The 15,975-nt window shown below is 38.0% G+C and overlaps 1 protein-coding gene across 2 annotated transcripts; it reads left to right on the top strand.

Annotated features, from left to right (window-relative positions):
* The first annotated feature begins 1,473 nt into the window (after positions 1 to 1,473).
* LOC134377160 (vitamin D 25-hydroxylase) lies at positions 1,474 to 15,521 on the top strand. Of its 2 annotated transcripts, XM_063095776.1 has the most exons (5): positions 1,474 to 1,698; positions 10,204 to 10,345; positions 12,910 to 13,542; positions 14,151 to 14,480; positions 15,346 to 15,521. In XM_063095776.1, exons 1-5 carry the CDS (start codon positions 1,474 to 1,476, stop codon positions 15,519 to 15,521), a joined length of 1,506 nt encoding a protein of 501 aa, XP_062951846.1. The 2 variants fall into 2 exon arrangements, with proteins under 2 accessions (XP_062951846.1, XP_062951847.1); XM_063095777.1 differs by lacking the exons at positions 1,474 to 1,698; positions 12,910 to 13,542 and having other exon boundaries at positions 10,324 to 10,345.
* Positions 15,522 to 15,975: the final 454 nt, after the last annotated feature.

Below are 15,975 nucleotides of genomic sequence, written 5' to 3'. Positions count from 1 at the left end.
AGCCTTTATAGATAATGGTATGGAGGTTCCTCAAACAATTACAGATAGATCTACCATATGACCCAGCTATTCCACTGTTGGGAATATACCCAGAGGAATGGAAATCATCATGCTGAAGGGATACCTGTACTCCAATGTTTATTGCAGCTCTATTTACAATAGCCAAGAGTTGGAATCAGCCCTAATGTCCATCATCTGATGAGTGGATAAGGAAACTGTGGTATATTTACACAATGGAATACTACTCTGCTATAAAAAAGAATGAAATACTACTACCTGCAACAACAACAGATGGACTTAGCGAAAATTATATTAAGTGAAACAAGTCAGGCACAGAAAGAGAAATACCACATGTTCTCACTTATTTGTGGGAGCTAAAAATAAATAAATAAGCACACAAACAAATCGGGAGGGAGGAAGACAGAATAACTACAAAAAATTCCTTGAACTCTTTAAGTCAAGTGAGCAGGTATGATGGGGGGAGGGAGGGCAGGGGTGGAGAGGAATGGGTAAAGCAGTATGAAAATCAACTACAATGTATATTGAGAAGTAAAATAAATAAATAAACAAAGGAAATCTATTAGGGAGAGGCAAGGGAGGGAAAATATAACATTGTAGTTGTTTAATATGTCAAAATAATTAAAAGGGGTTTATGAAGATCATATATATTTTAAAAGATGTCTTATTTTAAGAAGCTGAAAACAAAGTGTTCCATGCTATCAAAAAATATATATATATATGAAATCAGTTGCTTAATTCCAGGTATTGGAGGCAGAAGTTTGAACAGTAAGTATTATCCCTCAGCAACTGCAGCCAAGAGTCCTCTGTGGTTACCAGGAAGTAACTACAGGTTTGGGAAGACCAGAGAGGGGTCAAAAGATAGGTAAACTGAGTTAATCATATAAATAAATTGTTCAATCATCACAGTTCTTAGAAGATCACACAAAAATGCCTCATAACAAGAGAAAAATAGATTAGAAAACAAGTAGTAAGATTCTCTCCTTATATTGAGGGGTCAATTTTCTAATGGAAATTCTTTAAACTGTCAGGTTCAGCTAAAGGATGCAGTGCTGATAATCTCCCCAGTTTTCCTAGTCCGAAATAAGCAGACCTGGTACTTAAAAAGACACCTTAAGAAAGGGAAGCTTCCAGGGAGGCAGGATCCACCAAGCCCAGAGAGCGGGCTGTCCCGACACGTCCCTGGTGTCCACACCCTGGAGACCAGGCTCAGTGCCCTGCCAGGTTGGTGCTCGCCTAGTGCTGCAACAGATCCACAGCGGCGCCAGGAAGACTCAGCTGGATAAAGCCAAGGGGTTACTGTCCGGAGGGCCCGAGCGCCCTGCACTCAGACAGCCAATGGCCATGGATCTAGGGAGGGACCTCAGGGTATCGGGCCAATGGGAGTGCGGCAAGGCTAGAGGGAGCGCCCGGGTCGCAGGGCGGCGGTGGGGTTCGCAGCCCCAGCCCGGGCCGATGTGGGAACTTCGAGGAGCTGAGGCATGCGCGGCGGCGCTCGGCGGTGCGTTCTTCCTGTTGCTCTTCGCTCTGGGGGTCCGCCAGCTACTGAAGCAGAGGCGGCCGATGGGCTTCCCCCCGGGGCCGCCGGGGCTGCCATTTATCGGCAACATCTACTCCCTAGCCGCCTCCGCCGAGCTTCCCCACGTCTACATGACAAAGCAGAGCCGGGTGTACGGCGAGGTACAGCTCCGAAGGGCCGCGGGCAGGGAGGGCCGCCGTCCTGTCCTCGGGGCTGGCCCGGACTTTCCTCGCGGCGTGCCCCAAACGTTCCCCTTTGAGGGAAGCCCGCTTCCCGGGTCTGGGAGGGAGAAGTCCTGGACGCAGCGCCCCCTGCCGGGGCAGCCCCGCCCCAGCCAGGTGCCCCACTTCCGGCCGATGCCTGAGGCGATCCTGGCCAGATTTTTCTCGCCGCGGAGGTGTGGGCGCGCAGCGAGCTCGAGCTCCCACGCCTGCGCCGTCGCGTCCGGGGCTCAGCAGGGGATCCGAACCCGGGTCGCACCGTCTCAGGTCTGTGGAGATGCAGGACCCCGTGTAGGTTAGATTCCAGCCCTCGGCCTGTGGGAAAAGCGAGGCGCTGTGAGTACCAGGACCGAGTTAACAGTTAATAACAGGTTCTTCCGATGTTTGCAGTTGACGAACTGGTATAGGCATGTGCTGTGAGGACTGAAGGAGAACGCAGGTGAACGCCCCTGGGCGGCAAGTGGGCTCTGATAAATGATTGCGACAGTGTGAATGAATTAATGACTAGAAACAGGGGCGCGAGTCCTACAGCGCAGTGGGCAATATGGTTCTCACTGGCCCGGAACATCCTCATAGCAAATACTTAGTATTCGCCAGTGGTGACGTTCTCACTGGCAACTGTTCACTCATTTAAAACACACAACCACCCGATGAGGTAGGTACTCTGGTTTCCCCCATTTTACAGAGGAGACAGCGCAGCCCAGAAATGGTTAAACTGTGCTATTAGCTGCAAAGGGGGCAGAGGAAAAACAGAAAGGAGCAAAAATGAAAAAGACGCATTCACTCAAGAGTAGCCATTGTTTGCGTGACTCTGCCTTAGACGTAAATTGATAACTCTTTAAGCTACAGCAGCATTTGATCTTTATCCTAGTTGCGAAACATCCCTAAAGGACTCCCATTATCTTGGAGATATTTCCCAATTCTGACAGTCTCAAAGTTCGTATAAGTTGTTAAAAGACTATACCATTTACTGAAGAGGCTGTCCTTTCCCCATTGTATATTTTTGACACCTTTGTCGAAAATCAGTTGATTGTAAACGTGTGGTTTAATTTCAGGGCTCTTTATCCTATTCCATTGGTCAATTTGTCCGTTTTTATGCCAATACCATTCTGTTTTGGTTATTATAGCTTTACAGTATATTTTGAAGTCAGGGCGTGTGATGCCTCCAACTTTGTTCTTTTTGTTCAAGATTTCTTTAGCTATACAGGGTCTTTTGTGGTTCCATACAAATTTTAAGATCATTTTTTCCATTGCTGTGAATGTCATTGGTATTTTGATAGGGATTGTGTTGAATGTATGTATTGCTTTGGGTAATATGGACATTTTGATAATGTTAATTCTTCTGACCCATGAACATGAGATATCTTCCCATTTATTTTTGTTCTCTTCAGTTTTTTTCACCAATGTTTTATAGTTTTCATTGTAGAGATCTTTCACCTCCTTGATTAAATTTACTCCTAGGTATTTCATTTTTTTGGTAGCTGTTGTGAATGTGTTTACTTTCTTGATTTCTACTTTGGCTCTTGAGTTATTGGCATATATGAAGTCTATTGGTTTTCGTGTGTTGATTTTGTATCCTACCACTATACTGAATTCATGTGTTAGTTCCAGTAATTTTTGGGTGGGATCTTTAGGGTTTTCTATGTATGTGTATGGTCATGTCATCTGCAAATAGGAATATTTTGACTTCCTCCTTTAAAATTTGAATGCTGTTTATTGCTTTCTCTTGCATTATTGGACTGGCTAGAACATGTACTGCTATGCTCAATATGTTGAATGAGTGTGGAAAGTAGGCATCCTTGTCTTGAGGGAAATCCTCCAATTTTTGTCTGTTCAGTATATTAGCTGTGGGTTTGTTATATATAGCCTTTATCATGTTGACATACATTCCTTCTATACATAATGTGTTCAGTGTTTTTATCATGAAGGAGTGTTGGATTTTATCAAATGCTTTTTCTGCATCTATTGAAATGATCATATGGGTTTTTTTCTTCATTCTGTTGATTTGATGTATCACGTTTATAGATTTGCATATGTTGAACCATCCTTACATCCCTGGGATAAATCCCACTTGATAATGGTGTATGATCTTTTTAATGTGTTGTTGGATTCTCTTTGCTAGTATTTTGTTGAGGATCTTTGCATCTGTGTTTATTAGGGGTATTGGTCTGTAGTTTTCTTTTTTTGGTGTGTCTTTTTCCAGTTTGGGTATGAGGGTAATGCTGGCCTCATAGAATGAGTTTGGAAGAATTCTCTCCTCTTTAGTTTTTTGGAAGAATTTGGGAAAAATTGGTATTCTTCTTTGAATGTTTGGTAGAATTCAGTAATGAAGCCAGCTGGTCCTGGGGTTTTCTTGTTATAACACTTTATAACTGCTTCAATCTAATTACTCATTATTGATCTGTTTAGGTTTTCTAGTTCTTCATGATTCAACTTTGATAAGTTGTATATGTCCAGGAATTTATCCATTTCTTCTAGGTTTTCCAGTTGTAATGTTGCCTTTTTCATTTCAGATTTTATTTATTTGAGTATTCTCTCTTTTTTACTTTGTTAGTCTAGCTAAAGCTTTATTGATTTTGTTTAACTTTTCAAAAAATCAACTCTTTGTTTCATCGATCTTTTGTATCTTTTTTTAATCCCTAATTCACTTATTTCTGCTCTGATCTTTGTTATTTCTCTCCTTCTACTGATTGTGGGTTTGGTTTGTTCTTGTTTTTACAGTTCCATGACGTGTAAATTTAGGTTGTTTATTTAGTCTTTCTTCTTTTTTGATGTAGGAATTTCTTGCTGTGAACTTCCCTCCTAGAACTGCTTTTGCTATATCCCATAGGTTCTGCTATGTTGTATTTCCACTTTCATCTGTCTCTAGGAATTTTTTAATTTCCTTTTGATTTCTTCTTTGACCCATGTTGTTTAGAAGCATATTGTTTAATTTCCATATATGTGTACAGTTTCTAGTGTCCCTTTTGTTGTTAATTTCTAGTTTTATTCCATTGTTGTCAGATAAGGTAGTTGATATGATTTTGATTTTTTTAAAATTTGTTGAGACTTCTTTTGTGTCCTAACATATGGTCTGTTCTAGAGAATGTTCCATGTGCTGCTGAGAAGAATGTGTATTCTTCAGCTGTTGGATGAAATGTTCTATAAATGTTTGTTAGGTCAAGTTGGCCTACAGTAGAAATTAATTCTGATGTTTACTGGTTAATTTTCAGTCTGGATGATCTGTCCTTTGCTGAAAGTGGAGTATTAAAGTCCCCATCTATTACTGTGTTATAGTCTATCTCACTCATTAGGTCCGATAGTATTTGCTTTGTTTAAATAGGTACACATATATTTAGAATTTTTATATTCTCTTCTTGAATTGATCCCTTTATCGATATATAAAATTTGGCCTTCTTTATCTTTTTTTTGCTTTCCTTGACTTGAAGTCATTTTATCTGATGTATGTATATCTACTCCTGCTCTTTTTTGTTTCCATTTGTATGAAATATCTTTTTCCTTTTTTTTAAGTTTATTTATTTATTAATATTATTATTTTTTTTACATTCTACAATGTTGTGGAGCAGCTCGGGGGGAGAGGGAGGGGGGAAAGGGAGAGGAAATAGGTTGGGAGAAAGAGAAAGGAGGAGGGGCAGAACTGAGGCCTGTGGCATCCCCCTCATTCCTGCATGGGAGACCAGGGGGTTTCCAACAGTGGCCCGGTCATTGCTGAGCTGGGTATAGATAGCTTCTTATAGGCAACGTATTGTTGGTTCTTATTTTATAATCCATTCAGCCACACTGTGTCATTTAATTGGGCATTTAATCCGTTTATCTTTAGGGTTATTATTGATATATAGAGACTCATTACTGCCATTTTGCTATTTTTTTCCAGTTGTTTTGTGGATACTTTTTCCTTTTTTCAGTCTTACTGTCTTCCTTTGTGGTTGAGTGGTTTTCTCTAGCTTTATGTTTTGATTTCTTGCTATTTATTCTTATTATGTCTCTTATAAGTTTTTGTGTTATGGTTACCATGAGGCTTACAAAAAACATGTTATAGTTATAACAAATTACTTTCGGCTAATAACAACTTAACCTTGATATCTAAGGAAAAAGGAAAAACAAAGCCAACTCTATGCTTTGGCGTCATCCCCACCTCCCCTTTTTTGACATTTTGTTGTTTCAAACTACATCTTTTAATATTGCCTGTCTGTGTATGGTATATGTTATTGTCTTGTTAGGTTTATCCTTCAGTCTTTATACTAAGGATATAAGTTGTTTATTCAACACACTTACAGCATTGGAGTATTCTGAGGTTATCTGTATATTTACTTTACTAATGAGTTGTGTACCTTCAAATGTTTTCATGCTACTCTTTAGTGTTGTTTTCTTTCAGATTGAAAAACTCCCTTCAGCATTTCTTGAAAGACAAGTCTAGTGTTGGTGAATTCCCTTAGCTTTTGTTCATCTGGGGAACACTTCATTTCTCCTTAATATTTGAAGGTTAGTTTTGCCAGATACAGCATTCTTTGCTGACAGTCTTTTTCCTTCAACACTTTGAATATATCATCCCATTCTCTTCCGTCTTGTAGGGTTTCTACTGAGAAATCCACTGAGAGACATATTGAGGCTCCTTTGAATGTTATGTTTTGTTTTGTTTTTTTTTCTCTTGCTGCTTTCTGTGTTCTCTCTTTGTCTTTCATTTTTGATAATTTGATTATGATGTGTCTTGGGGTATTTCTCTTTGAATTGAATTTTGTTGGTGACCTTGAGCTTCCTGAATCTGGATGCTGTCACCTTTCTCCATACTTGGGAAATTTCCAGTCATTATTTCCTTGAATATGCTTTCTAGGTCTTTTCCTTTTTCTTCTCCTTCAGGTATGACAATTATGCAGAGGTTATTTCGCTTGAGGGAGGGAGTCCCATATTTGTTGTATTTGTTTCATTTTTTCTATTCTTTTTTTGGTTTTGCTCCTCTGGATAATTTCATGTGTTTTATCTGTGAGCTCACTGATTCTTTCCTTTGTTTGGTTAAGTCTACTGTTGGAGCTTTCTATCAAGTTTTTCAATTCAGATAACGTATTCTTTATTTCTAGAATTTCTATTTGGTTTTTTAAATTGATCCTATTTCTTTATCAAATTTCTCATTCTCCTCCTGAATTTTTTTTCAAATACATTTAATTTTCTCTCTGTATTTTCTCGTGACTCCCTGAACATCCTTAAGTGGGTTATTCTGAATTCTCAGTCAGACATTTCATAGATCTGCTGTTCCTCTGCATCCGTTCCTGGTACTTTGTTTCATTTGCTGGTGATATATTTCTCTGTTCTTCCTCAATCTTTGTGTCTTTACATTGATGCCTGGGCGTTTGAGGAGACTGCTACCTCTTCTAGGTTTTATAGGTGGTTATCAGAGCTTTGTCTGTAGTTTATGGGTTTTTGGGTTTTTTTGTTTTTGTTTTTGTTTTTTTCTCTTCTGTGGTGGATTAATAACTATCACTGCCATTTAGACTGTGCATAGGAACTAGTGTGCTGTCCTGTGGTTAGTTCATGACTTGGAAGAACTTCCTGTGGAGGTAAGACCTTGAGCTCTGTACTTGAGCTAAACTGCTGCTTTGTTGCTGATTCTGTGGGGAAGTCTTTTTGTGAGGATTGTTAATCACTTCTGGATCTGGGCTGTGTGGAAATTCCAGCCTGGTACTGAGTGTTTTCTGCAGATGGTGCCTGCTGCAGTTCTATCGCCCTGACCAATTTCCACTGAGACCAGCTGCCCTCCCTGCACCCAGTGTTCCTCTGGAGGGCCAACCTTTCTCCTGCACTCCAAGTGCTTCCCATGGTGTAGGCCATGTATGTGTCCCTCATGATAACTCACCAGCCTCTGGGTGGCTCTTTAGGCCAGTCAGCTGCAGTTGCTTGCTCCTATGAGGGCCCAGGGGAATCCTGCCAGTTGTCTTTATGGCTTGTGGGCTGTTATGGTATGCTCCAAAGCCGCCCTCTCCCCTGCAGACTCCAGGCAGGTTTACATGAGGGGTGTCACTGCAGCTTTTTCCAGCTTTGGTCCATGTGCAGCAGCCACCCCCATGCCCTACCAGGATGGCTCAGAAGCGGCCAGAGCTCAGAACAATAGGCACCATTTCTACACCCTCTTGCTGTGGCTTCTTGCCCCTTCATGAACTCCAAAGGTTTCTTCTCTTCTTCCTCCAGCTCCAGCTGTCCCATATTGGTAGTTTTTGCTTTTTAATAGTTGTAAATTGGTCACTCGTGGGTAGGAGCAACACTGGGAATTGTCTATTCCACCATCTTAATGACATCACTGTCCCTCCTTTATAATTCCTGAAAGACAGCCAATCCTCATGACTTACACATTCATCTTAAAGGCAATCTTAAGTAGAAAGTGTTTCACATCCAAAATTACCATTTCCTTGGAGATTCATTCTGAATGTTTAAGCTTCTGCAGTGACTTTAATCTTAATCTAGATTTGGGGAAGCATTCCCTAGCTAGCAAAGCCAATGCAAGTAACTTTCTCAGATTCTTTTTAGGTAATGCACTTAAGGACAATCAAATAATTTCTTTACTTCAAGGTAAGTAGAATTTACAACTTACTGATTTATTTGTGCAGCAAGAATTTATTGAGAACTTTATGCAAGCCACTGAATGAGATTCTGTGGAGGATTCAAAGATGAAAAAGAAGAAATCACTGCTTCTAAGGAGTTTATAATTTAGCAAAGAGGTAGAAGAAAAGAATATGTATGTTTCTGGTTCAAAGTAGTGTTAAATAAGTGCCATGGGAGCTTCTAAGCATGTGCTGTGGTGGTTCAAAGCAGAGAGAGAAAGAGAGAGCACACCTAGGAAGGCTCCATGGAAGATGGTCCCTAACGGCTTGGTATGGTTTGGATAGTGTGGCAGTCAAGGGAAACATTCCAAAGGAGAAAGCAGACCAAGCAAAGGTTCAGAGTGTGCTAGTCACTTCATAGATTTCATGAACAGCACTTTCACATTCGTTTGTTATTAACTCTAGGCCATGATGTTGTAATAACATGCTTAAATGTATGTCTCCATGACTATTCAGTAATTTAACATATATTTATTGGTTGTCATCCTATGCTGTGTACTGTTCTAGGTACTAGAGATATAGCAGTTAACAAAACAGAGATCCTTGCTCTCATGTAGTTTACATTCTAGTGCAGGGAAGACAGACAATATAAAAATGATAAGTACATTATATAGTATGTTAGAAGAGTGTAGAGTATGAAGTAAACTAAATTAGGGTAAGGGATATGGAGGATGCTTGAAGGTCAAATTTTAAATTGCTTAGGCAGAGCAGCCCTCATTGCAAAGACAGCTTCTGAACAAAGACTTAAAGGAAATGAAGGAACAAGCTATAAGAATATCTAGGGGAAAAACATTCCAGGCCAAGAGAAGAACAAGTACAAAGACCATGAAGCAAGAGTGTGCCATGTTGAGAATTATCTATAAAGAGACAAGGATGAATTTAAGGAGGCCTTTTAGGAGACTATTGTGATAACATAAGGGAGAAATGCAGGTGGTTTGGATCAGAGTGACAGTGATAGAGGTGATAAGAAATTGTCAGATTCTGTTTATATTCTAAAAGTATAAATAACATGACTGCTGATCAGGTGGATGTGGGATTTGGAAAAAAATATTGAGTCAACATGGCAACTGCAAGATTTTGGGCCTGAATAACTTGAAGGACGGATGGACTGGTCAGTACCTGAGATAGTGAAAAATTACGGATAGAGCTAGTTTGTGGGGGAGAGGAAGAGACTTGAAGATGTGTCATTTAACAACGGGGATACATTCTGAGAAGTGCATTGTTAGGCGATTTCATCATGTGCAAACATCATAGACTGTACTTACACAAACCTAGGTGGTATAGCCTACTACACAGCTAGGCTATATGGTATAGCCTATGGCTCCTGGGCTACAACCTTGTACATTGTTACTGTACTGAATACTCTAAGTAGTTGTAACACAATTGTATTCATGTAATCTAAGCATAGGAAAGGTACAGTACAAATATGGTGTTGTAATCTTATGGGACCACTATTACGTATGTGGTCCATCATTGACTAAAACTTCATTATGTGGTACATGACAGTATTCTCTGTGGCAACACTGAAGCCCCAAAATTATTACGTATTCTGCCCAGGGTCTTATATCTGTTTATGGGCAAATCTTAAACTAGAACCCAGGCCTCCTGAGTCCAATGCTCTTTCCATTTATAAGATTATGACTTCAGGCACTGAATGATGTTATGAAATCACACTGTTTGACATGTCTTTTAGAGGAAGGCACCCTAAACATTGTCAGTTGGGTAAGAAATGCCTACATTTTCAGGGAAGAAACAAATACTAGGAGAGATGGGCTTAGCGTATGTGGATTTTCGTGGTTATATTTCTCCATACATTCTGCCACTTAAATGCATTATTCTTCTCTTCTTCTCAAAGATTTTCAGTTTAGACCTTGGTGGCATATCAGCTGTGGTTCTAAATGGCTACGATGTAGTAAAGGAATGCCTTGTTCATCAAAGTGAAATTTTTGCAGATAGACCAAGCCTTCCTTTATTCATGAAGATGACAAAAATGGGAGGTATGTTTATTTTCACCTATTTAATGATTTATTAAACTATTTTAAATCACATTCCTCATTTTAAGTTATTTTAGTACATTAAGTTGGGATTCTTTTATACTAACAGAATTTATTTACTTACTTACATAGAGAACTTGGTATTTGAGGACCTTGCAGGCTGCATTACACTCCTATTTTAGTCTAGTACATGCTAATTCAATTGTAATCCAGTTCTAATAAAGATTATAAATAATATTTTAAAGATTTAGTACTTAATAACTGCAGGTTTTGTGAAACAAGTTAGAAACACACACACATAGTTTTGAATCAGAAGTGCCTTTTTGAAGCCAGTCTTGAATATTTGGTGACATTTTTACTATCATTTTACTTATAAGCTTTCAGAACCTGAAGCAGCCTTTCTTAATTACTAATCACTATGATATGTAAATGGAGAGTTTGGGGGTTGTTGTAAAGGACTAGCATTCTCTGTGTTTAATGTTGATCAAGTTGGATGATTCCATGTTCAATAAAGGAGAAAGGCTGAAAGTTGACAAAATTGGTGAGAAGAAAACTGCAACAGAAAGTTTAAAATGGAATGTTGAAATTAGTTGTCAGTGGCTTTAATAGTTAATAGTATAAGAATTTTTACAGTAGTGGTGTCTTAAATTCTCTAATTTAATGAGAGCTTCACACTTAATTTCAAAAATAAATCTAACAGTATCTTGCTTACATTGGCTAAAAGGAAGATGTTAGTTGAAAAGAAAAAAGTGAACATTCTATATTAAATCACAAAGCAAATCAATTAATTCAGAGCACAAATTTTGAATACCACATTCTCAGCCCAGAATATAATGATCCTCAAAAGCAACAATATAAAAAGAAAGCTAATCTCCAGACTCTTAAATACTCTTCTAAGTAACAATTCGGCCACAGAGGAAACCACGATTATAATAGAAGACCTTTAAAGAAAAGATGAAAATGAAAGATGATATGATCTGAGTAATATTTGAGACAAAGTATATATTTTTCGGAGCTATAAATTTGTATACTTTTTATCATAAAGAAAGATAAAATAAGCATTCGAATTACGATTTGCAAAAAACAGTAAGAGAAAAATAGGTAGAAAATTATATGTGTAATTTTAAGGTACATATGCACTGAACTTGGAACTGAAAAATCTTGGCTACCACTAGGCCACTGTGTGAATGGGAAAAAGACACCCTTTGGGTGAACTCAGCTTCATGCCCAGGCACACAGCTTGGCCACTATATGATTTATAAACAGTGCTCCTCTCTACCTTCTTGTATGTGTATCCCATATGCAGTGATCTTTCCCCAGGTATTTGTTTGTCTTACTTCCTTATCTCCTACAAGTCTTTACTCAAATGTCACCTTCTCAGTGAGGCTGTCCCTGATACATAGGTATCTCCTTGCTTGCTATATAATTTATTTATTTGTTGCTTGTCTCTCCTGGAGTATGTAAGCTCCAGGAGAGTAGGAATCTTTGCCTCTTTTGTTCACTGATATATTCCTGACATCAGAACACTGTCTAGAACATAGTAGGTGTTCCATAAGTACACATTAAATGAATATTTGTTAAATGAATAGTCATCTGGGAGTGTAGAAAAGGGAATGGACTATGGAAATATAAAATTGCTGCACAGCACTAAAGACCCCATTACAAACGGTTAACTTTTTAATAAGTGCCAAATTGAAAAATTGTTACATAAAAGTTGTTAGAATGTAAATTTTATATGTACTTTATGTACACAAGAAAATGTGACATTTTTCATCATAGGTACACCCATGTCCTAGCGATGAATGAAATTTCAGATAAAGAACATATTATATAAATATATGCACTGAAGATGCTGGGTTTCTTTCTTGGTAGTTAATTTAAAGGGGAAAATTTCCATAATAGCCATATCAGAACAGCACATATACTGTGGAGACTCTGAAATTTTAAGGTGAGCAATATCAGTGCTAGAAAAGTTTGAACTATGTGTTTGTCCTCCTTTTGACTTAAGTATTTCTACTACATTGGCACCTCATTCAGGCTACCCTTGCTTCTGCCATAGTGAACTTGTTGGATATCATATGCCTTTAACAGGAAGAAATTTATATCCTAAAATCCAGTATCTTTTAAGCAGAAAATTTCTAATCCTAGAAGGATGATTTCTTAGGTGTTTACTTAGTCCAAGATAAAATTTTGCCCATAGAACATGCAGTCATTTGTCTTTTATAAATTAGGCTCATAGTAAGAGTGGAAAGTGTAATAAAAAGTATAATAAAATCACCTGGGCCTAGTTTGGCCAGTTTCTTTTGGTGGGAGAATTATAGGTCTTTTCTGTCAGCACCCAGATGGGGAGTAGACAAGCCTTATCTGTTATAGCATTCTATGTCTAATGAATAGCAGAGAACAGGACACAATCATCCAGTAATATAGAAAGATAATTTGTGAAAGACTAACTAACCGTCCATTACATTTTTTTTTTTTTTTTTTTTTTTTTTTACTTCACAGTATTTTCAGCTGTTGGATACAGGGAAGTAGGAACTATGCAATATTTTTAATATGTTTTCTTTCAGGTTTACTCAATTCCAGATATGGCCGAGGATGGGTGGACCATAGAAGATTAGCCGTAAACAGCTTTCGCTGTTTTGGATATGGCCAAAAGTCTTTTGAATCTAAAATCTTAGAAGAAACCAAATTTTTTATTGATGTTATTGAAACATACAAAGGTAGACCTTTTGACTTTAAACAATTAATAACAAATGCTGTTTCAAACATAACCAATTTGGTCATTTTTGGAGAACGATTCACTTATGAAGACAGTGATTTTCAGCACATGATTGAGTTATTTAGTGAAAATGTGGAACTAGCTGCCAGCTCCTCAGTCTTCCTATATAATGCCTTTCCATGGATTGGCATCTTACCTTTTGGAAAACATCAGCAGCTGTTTAGAAATGCAGCTGTGGTCTATGATTTTATCTCCAGACTTATTGAAAAAGCTTCAGTCAACAGAAAGCCTCAGTTACCTCGGCATTTTGTTGATGCTTATTTAGATGAGATGGATAAAGGTAAAAATGACCCATCATCTACTTTTTCCAAAGAAAACCTAATTTTCTCAGTGGGTGAACTAATCATTGCTGGAACTGAAACTACAACCAATGTGCTACGGTGGGCAATTCTTTTCATGGCCCTTTATCCAAACATTCAAGGTAAGGATTTTCTAGATGATCTCAGCGTCTACCCTACATGTAGGGATCTCACATGTTTTAGTGTCATAGGCCATGTACACAGCATTTTCTTTAGGAACTCCTGCTGTACTAGCCAAGAAGAGAAATATTTAATAGTTATAAAGAGTTTTCAAATCTGTTATCTCAATTCATGTTAAAAAAAAAAAAAAAAACAAATCTCTGAGATAGGTGTTATTATACCTGTTTTATAAATGAAGAGAAAGTCTGAGCCAAAGTGGCAGAGCTGGGATATAAACCCGGCTTTTTTAAATTCAAGTTTCAGCTTCATTATTTTCCTTGCTGAGAGTGATGTTACTCCAATTCTAGATTTATCAAGTTTTTACTCTTACTACTTTTAATGTATTTTTCACAACAGAATTACCCAGAGCTTTGGCTACTGTTAATACAAGATATATGGCATATATTTAAATAGAACTCCTAGAAAGTGAAAAACCTGAATCTGGGTGTACCTGTATCCTGTTGGTTTATTATAGGTTATTCTTTGTTTTATGCCAAAGGGAATACTTTAGATATAATTTAGATGTAATTCTAAGAATTGCATAATAACTTGAATACTTTTTCTCTAACAGGACAAGTTCAGAAAGAGATTGATTTAATTATGGGCCCTAATAGGAAGCCTTCTTGGGACGACAAATGCAAAATGCCTTATACAGAGGCAGTTTTGCATGAAGTTTTAAGATTCTGTAATATAGTTCCATTAGGAATTTTCCATGCAACCTCTGAAGATGCAGTTGTACGTAGTTATTCTATTCCTAAAGGCACAACAGTAATTACAAATCTTTATTCTGTGCACTTTGATGAAAAGTACTGGAGAGACCCAGAAGTCTTCTATCCTGAGCGATTTCTGGACAGCAGTGGATATTTTGCCAAGAAGGAAGCTTTGGTTCCTTTTTCTCTTGGTAAGAGAACTTTCACAGGGGCATAACTTTAGAATAAAGTATAACAATGAGTTATCATGTATAGCATCTTAATCTGAAGCATTCTGCTATAGAATTAAATATTCCAACTCTGAAAACACAGCATTAGTTTTTACAGAAGAGAATGGTTGAATTCAAGGTAATTAACACCTATTTCACTCAAAATAAGTCTTTATTAACTAGAGAAAAATTGTTGAGAAGTTGAGAAGCTCTGACTTCTGAAACACTTTTGCTTGTGGATATTTGGCTTGTAATTAAAACTAGGAGAACTAGAAGTCAGTTACAGGTAGCCTGACAAACTGACATCCAAAGATGGGAAAGGCATGGTAATTCAAAGTAAAACTAGATTCTAGTTTTCTTGGCTTCCAGTTTATTGTACTCATCTCCAACTAGGAAAATATTGCTTCTGCTGTAAAAAAGTAAACAGATCACAAGACCCACGGAACATGGACTAGAAACTGTTCCTCTTCACTGGGGAAGAATACACATTTAGTCAGTCAAAACTAAATACACACTTAGTCTTGGATCTACAGAACAAAATGCCACACCTCAAATTAGATCTTTCATGGCATATCTTAGGCTCTGTTGCAGTGTGCAGGGGAAGTGGAATATGGGACTAAAATTATACAAAAGTCCATGATTTGACAAAAGGAGGTAAAGGAATAGGTTCTGAGAGCTGAAGTGCCAATTTCTATTCTTTGGGATTTAAGAGAATCCTTTAATAAGCATAGGTTCCTCTAACTTTCTCTAAATTCTGAATTTTCTGAATGTCACCCAAACATTAGACATTAATTTTGGTAAATATTGTGAGCTTTTAAAAATTCTTATATTTGCTTTTTTTGTCTAGGGAGAAGACACTGTATTGGAGAACAGCTGGCTCGGATGGAAATGTTCTTATTTTTTACAGCACTGCTTCAGCGGTTTCATTTGCATTTTCCACATGAACTAGTTCCAAATCTGAAGCCAAGGTTAGGCATGACATTGCAGCCCCAGCACTACCTCATCTGTGCTGAAAGACGTTGAAAGTGCATGGATGTTTTGGGGAATGAGGATGTCAGCCTCACACCTGAACCTTGTTTAATATAATCAATGTGTGTGTTTAGACAAAAGTCACAGCATCATAAAGCCAAATGAACACAGATGTGTTTTTAAAAACAGTACTAAAGCAATAACAAGCCTTAGCTATTTTTTTCCCAAGCTTTTATGACTTCTATGATAGAATTCTCTGTTGAGGAACACAAAGGTACAGATGAAAGGTATTGTTTAAGGTGCTAAGAAGGGCCATGGATGCCCTAAGCAGAGCCTCTTGTTGAGTACCAGGTACTTCTCATCCTTTCTTGACTCCATCTGGCTCCTGTCCTGGGGAGCTTTAGATCCAGTTGCCAACTCCCTTCTGATCAGGTATTGTCAATAATAGACTGCGCTGGTACTAATCCAGTTTAATAGAGGAATAAAAAAGAAAGTAAAACGCAAATGA

The sequence above is a fragment of the Cynocephalus volans genome, chromosome 4 (genome assembly GCF_027409185.1).
Source record: "Cynocephalus volans isolate mCynVol1 chromosome 4, mCynVol1.pri, whole genome shotgun sequence".
NCBI classification, from domain to species: domain Eukaryota; kingdom Metazoa; phylum Chordata; class Mammalia; order Dermoptera; family Cynocephalidae; genus Cynocephalus; species Cynocephalus volans.
This window is presented reverse-complemented; position numbering and strand designations above follow the sequence as displayed.